Source organism: Lampetra fluviatilis, unplaced genomic scaffold (genome assembly GCF_964198595.1).
Source record: "Lampetra fluviatilis unplaced genomic scaffold, kcLamFluv1.1 SCAFFOLD_808, whole genome shotgun sequence".
Lineage (NCBI taxonomy): Eukaryota > Metazoa > Chordata > Hyperoartia > Petromyzontiformes > Petromyzontidae > Lampetra > Lampetra fluviatilis.
Genome location: NW_027621673.1, coordinates 16,290 through 22,500, shown reverse-complemented (window position 1 = coordinate 22,500; position 6,211 = coordinate 16,290). Strand labels below are relative to the sequence as shown.

Sequence of the window (6,211 nt, the reverse complement as noted above, 5' to 3'; positions counted from 1 at the left end):
ATGTTGTTGATGTTGTTGATGTTGTTGATGTTGTTGATGATGTTGTTGATGTTGTTGTTGATGTTGTTGATGTTGTTGATGTTGTTGATGTTGTTGATGTTGTTGATGATGTTGTTGATGTTGTTGATGTTGTTGATGTTGTTGATGATGTTGTTGATGTTGTTGATGTTGTTGATGTTGTTGATGATGTTGTTGATGTTGTTGATGTTGTTGATGTTGACGAACAAAACCATTTGGCACAGGTACAGAGATCGACGGAGATGGGCGTGAGGTTCAGGTGGTTTCCATAGCAACAGCGTCCTCCCCCGGTCTCCATAGCAACAGGCTCCACCCCCGGTCTCCATAGCAACAGGCTCCTCCTCCTGTCTCCATAGCAACAGCCTCCACCCCCGGTTTCCGTGGCGACAGCCGCCACCACCCCCACCCCCCGTTTCCTAGGCAACGTTAGTTCATGGTCGCTAGGTGACGTCACCGCCGTGCCCGCCCACGTGACGTCACCGCCGTGCCCGCCCCCGTGACGTCACCGCCGTGCCCGCCCCCGTGACGTCACCGCCGTGCCCGCCCCCGTGACGTCACAAACACGTGGGGGGGGGGGTGTGGGGGGAGTCACGTGACGTCACAATATTTGAGACGTTGACTACCTCGCCTGGTCCGCAGGAGGTCGTGGGGTTCAACCCCGGACCCCACCCCCCCCCCCCCCATTGTGACGTCACCCCCCCCCCCCATTGTGACGTCACAGCTGGGCGGGGGTGGGGTGGGGGGGGGGTCACGTGACGTCACAATGTTTGAGACGTTGACTAACTCGCCTGGTCCGCAGGAGGTCGTGGGGTTCAACCCCGGACCCCACCCCCCCTCCCCCCCATTGTGACGTCACCCCCCCCCCCATTGTGACGTCACCCCCCCCCCCCCCCACCCATTGTGACGTCACAGCTGGGCGGGGGTGGGATGGGGGGTCACGTGACGTCACAATGTTTGAGAAGTTGACTACCTCGCCTGGTCCGCAGGAGGTCGTGGGGTTCAACCCCGGACCCCACCCCCCCCTCCTCCCCCCCCATTGTGACGTCACCGCCCCCCCTGTGACGTCACACTCCCCCCCCCCACCCATTGTGACGTCACAAAGGCCCCGGGGGGGGGGGGGGGTGGGGGGGGGGGGAGCCGTGCTCCCATTGGCTGCGACGACTTCACGACCACGTGTCTCTCTCTCTCTCTCTCCTCCTCCTCGCCACGCCCTCCATTGTGACGTCACAGCCGGGTAGCTCCTCCCCCTCCCTCTCCACCAATCAGACGTCGAGCACGTGGTTGAGGTAGGAGATGTAGCAGATGGCGAGTCGCAGGATCTCGATCTTGGACAGCTTCTTGTCGGGAGGCAGCGTCGGCAGGAGGCGTCGCAGCTCGCCGAAGGCCGAGTTGAAGGCCTCCACGCGGACACGCTCGCGTGACGCGTGGGCAGTGCGGTACCTACGTGGACACGGGGGGGTGGGACACGGTGAGAGAGACACAGAGACAGGGGGAGAGAGACACGGTGAGAGAGACACAAAAAAAAAAAGAGAGAGGCCGAGTTGAAGGCCTCGACGCGGACACGCTCGCGTGACGCGTGGGCAGTGCGGTACCTACGTGGACACGGGGGGGTGGGACACGGTGAGAGAGACACAGAGACAGGGGGAGAGAGACACGGTGAGAGAGACACAAAAAAAAAGAGAGAGAGAGGCCAGGTTGAAGGCCTCCACTCGCACCCTTTCGCGTGACGCGTGGGCAGTGCGGTACCTACACAGTAGACAGAGAGAGAGAGAGACATGGTGAGAGATAGAGAGACAGAGAGAGACACAGAGAGAGAGACACAGAGAGACACAGAGAGAGAGACAGAGACAGCTTCTTGTCGGGAGGCAGCGTCGGCAGGAGGCGTCGCAACTCGCCGAAGGCCGAGTTGAAGGCCTCCACACGGACACGCTCGCGTGACGCGTGGGCTGTGCGGTACCTAGACAGACAGGGTGAGAGAGACAGGGTGAGAGACAGAGAGACAGAGAGAGAGAGACAGAGACACGGTAAGAGAGAGACGGAGAGACACAGAGAGACACGGTGAGAGAGAGAGAGGCAGGAGGCGTCGCAGCTCGCGAAGGCCGAGTTGAAGGCCTCCACACGGACACGCTCGCGTGACGCGTGGGCTGTGCGGTACCTAGACAGACAGGGTGAGAGAGACAGGGTGAGAAACAGAGAGACAGAGAGAGAGAGACACGGTAAGAGAGAGACGGAGAGACACAGAGAGACACGGTGAGAGAGAGAGAGGCAGGAGGCTTCGCAGCTCGCGAAGGCCGAGTTGAAGGCCTCCACACGGACACGCTCGCGTGACGCGTGGGCTGTGCGGTACCTAGACAGACAGGGTGAGAGAGACAGGGTGAGAGACAGAGAGACAGAGAGAGAGAGACAGAGACACGGTAAGAGAGAGACGGAGAGACACAGAGAGACACGGTGAGAGAGAGAGAGGCAGGAGGCGTCGCAGCTCGCGAAGGCCGAGTTGAAGGCCTCCACACGGACACGCTCGCGTGACGCGTGGGCTGTGCGGTACCTAGACAGACAGGGTGAGAGAGACAGGGTGAGAGACAGAGAGACAGAGAGAGAGAGACAGAGACACGGTAAGAGAGAGACGGAGAGACACAGAGAGACACGGTGAGAGAGAGAGAGGCAGGAGGCGTCGCAGCTCGCGAAGGCCGAGTTGAAGGCCTCCACACGGACACGCTCGCGTGACGCGTGGGCTGTGCGGTACCTAGACAGTAGACACGGGGGGGTGGGGGGGGGGTGGGACACAGGGTGAGACAGAGAGAGAGACACGGTGAGTGAGACACAAAAAAAAAGAGAGAGACACGGGAGACAGAGAGAGAGGCCAAGTTGAAGGCCTCGACGCGGACACGCTCGCGTGACGCGTGGGCAGTGCGGTACCTACGTGGCAGACAGGGGGGTGGGACACGGTGAGAAAGACAGAGAGAGAGAGACACGGTGAGACAGGGGGTGGGACACGGTGAGAAAAAAAAAAGACAGAGAGAGAGAGAGAGACACGGTGAGACAGAGAGAGAGACAGGAGAGAGGCCAGGTTGAAGGCCTCGACGCGGACACGCTCGCGTGACGCGTGGGCAGTGCGGTACCTACGTGGACACGGGGGGGTGGGACAGGAAGAGAGAGACACGGTGAGAGAGACACAGAGACAGGGGGAGAGAGACACGGTGAGAGAGACACAAAAAAAAAGAGAGAGGCCAGGTTGAAGGCCTCCACTCGCACCCTCTCGCGTGACGCGTGGGCAGTGCGGTACCTACACAGTAGACAGAGAGAGAGACACGGTGTGTGTGTATGTGTGTGTGTGTCTGTGTGTGTGTGTGTGTCTGTGTCTGTGTGTGTGTCTGTGTGTGTGTGTGTGTCTGTGTGTGTGTGTGTCTGTGTGTGTGTGTGTCTGTGTGTGTGTGTGTCTGTGTGTGTGTGTGTATGAGTCTGTGTGTGTGTATGTGTCTATGTGTGTGTGTCTATGTGTGTGTGTCTGTGTGTGTGTCTGTGTGTGACTCACCTGGCTGTTGCTCGTCTCCGTCTCCTGCGTTCCTCTCTAGTCAACGAGCCCCCCAGCGAGCCCCCCAGCGAGCCCCCCAGCGAGCCCCCCAACGAGCCCCCCAGGGAGCCCCCCAGCGAGCCCCCCAGGGAGCCCCCCAGCGAGCCCCCCACAGGAACTCCTCCATCGCCCCCTCCGCCTGCCAACACAGACACAGACACTCACACATCAACACTCACACACAGACACACACACACAGACACACACACACAGACACTCGCCCACCCACTCACTCACCCACTCACCCACTCACTCACCCACTCACCCACTCACTCACCCACTCACCCACTCACTCACCCACTCACTCACCCACTCACCCACTCACTCACTCACTCACCCACTCACTCACTCACCCACTCACTCACCCACTCACTCACTCACCCACCCACTCACCTACCCACTCACCCACTCACCCACCAACCCACTCACTCACCCACTCACTCACTCATCCACCCACTCACCTACTCACCCACCCACCCACTCACTCACCCACTCATCCACCCACTCACTCACCCACTCACCCACCCACTAACCCACCCACTCACCCACTCACTCACCCACTCACCCACTCACCCACCCACCCACTCACCCACCCACTCGCCAACTCACCCAACCCACATACCCAAACTGATGCCCACGTGCTCACAACAACAACAACAACAACCGCCATTCTCCACTCGGTGGCAGTGACGTCACCACGACGCTTGTGCCAGGCCAAGTGCACCTTGAGGCCGCCACGTGAAGTGTCGAACGCCCGCTGGCAGGAGGTCACGGGGCAGACCCAGCAGGTGCCATGGGTTGTACTGCTGTGCCAGGCTAGGTGCATGAGGAGGAGGTCACGGGGCAGACCCAGCAGGTGCCACGGGTCGACTGACCGAGATGACCGAGATGACTGGCTGATGCACCACCTGTGCCCCCTACTGTGCCAACTTGCTGTGCTTTAGCCACCCGGCGCTCCGCTCGTTGTTGTGAGCGTCGCTCCTCCGCTCTCCGTTGTTGTTGGAGGGCGACTGCCTCCAACTGCCCAGTAGCGTCCTTCACGAGCCTCCTCCACAGAGGGAATGGCTCTGACTCCCGGCCACGTAGTTTTACCCGGGGCCGCTCACCATCATGAGGGTCAGGGACTCTGAAAGCACGAAGAACAACCCAGAGCCTAGGCCTACTGATGGTACTATAGGCCTTGACCAGGTCAATAAAGATGTAGGTCTTGTTGGAATTCCCTACACCTCTGCTGCAGCAGACGGACAGAAAATATGGCATCTGTGCAGGACCGCCCTTTCCTGAAACCGCATTGGGGCTCCGCAAGCCTCTCCTCAGCGTGCCTGGCAAGGCGATGTTGAATAATCCTTGCCAGGACCTTTCCCGGCCTCACACTGAGGAGTGAGATGCCCCTGTAGTTGTTACAGTCTGTGCGGTCCCCCTTCTTAAAGAGGGGGACCACCAGGGCATCCTTTCAATCCTGCAGAACCCGTCCAGTGGTCCAGACTGTTGTTATGATGTCACGTAGGGCAGTCTGTGCACAAACGCCACCCTACCTCAGCATTTCGCTTGGGAGATCATCTCTGCCCGGTGCCTTTCCTTGTGTCTCAGACTCCGGATCGCCTTCAGAACTTCCTCTACAGATGGCACCTCAGCCAGCCACTCACAGGGGGTGACTTCTTCCTCCAATATTTGAGGCACCGCAGCCTCAGCAGGGTCATCCCCACTTTGTGCCACGATGTTTTCCAGGCTGAGAAATGTCCCCTCCCCAAAGCTTCTCGCTGAAACGCTCAGCAAATCTGCAAACCTGTTCCTGGGGGTCGGAGATTGGATCACCGTTCTATCCCCTAATGATGGTAATAGGTGTGGCGCTGCAGGTTACTTTTTTGATGGAGTTAAGTAGTGATTTGTGATCGCGGGCCACTGAGGCAGACTCCATCTCCTCAGCAACCCGCGACCACCACCCATCATCCTTGCAGCGCCTCACGGCTCTCCGAACCTCCGAGCGAAGGCTGCGGTAAGCCTCCTCATTCTCCGACGTGGGATGCTGTAGCCGATGAGAGTGGGCCTGTCGCTTTTTCTCAACCAACCTGAACGCCTCCTCTGTCAGCCAGGGTCTCTGGGGAGGTCTGGACCGCGTACCCAAAGCAGCCATTGCAGCTGCATGAGCCACAGTCCTGATCCTCGCCCATTTACCCTCGACATCAGGTGGAGTGGGGGACGATGCCAACCCCAGGCGCAAGCAATGATGAAATTCTCGCTTGCAACTTTCATCAGCTGAGACCAGGCCACTGTGGGTTTGAATGGGGTCCTGGGTGTACACCCACCACCGGAGTGGAAGAATGGCAGGCGCATCTTACAGATGACTAGTCGATGGTCAGACGGCAGATCAGCTCCACGGTAGGTCCTGGTGTCAAGGACATGGGCTCGCATCCGCTGGTCCGTCACTACGTAGTCCAGCAGATGTTCTTGCTTGGACCCGGCATGCATCCATGATGTTGTGTGGATGCGCCGATGCCGGAAGAGCGTGTTGGTAATTACAAGCCCATGGGCTGCACAACAATCTAGCAGCCTCCTACCGTTATTATTGAGCTGATCTGGCCCATGCCTTCCAATCACTCCAGACCAGGTGCCAGCATCATG

The 6,211-nt window shown here is 59.2% G+C and overlaps 1 protein-coding gene across 1 annotated transcript; it reads right to left on the bottom strand.

Annotated features, from left to right (window-relative positions):
• Nucleotides 1-1,138: 1,138 nt before the first annotated feature.
• Nucleotides 1,139-3,636, bottom strand: LOC144955550 (helix-loop-helix protein 1-like; the record flags this gene model as incomplete). The annotated part of the gene is made up of 2 exons (XM_078885739.1): nucleotides 1,139-1,458; nucleotides 3,551-3,636. Coding segments are annotated over 2 exons (264 nt in total), but the record flags the coding sequence as incomplete, so codon positions are not given.
• Between the last annotated feature and the right edge of the window lie 2,575 nt (nucleotides 3,637-6,211).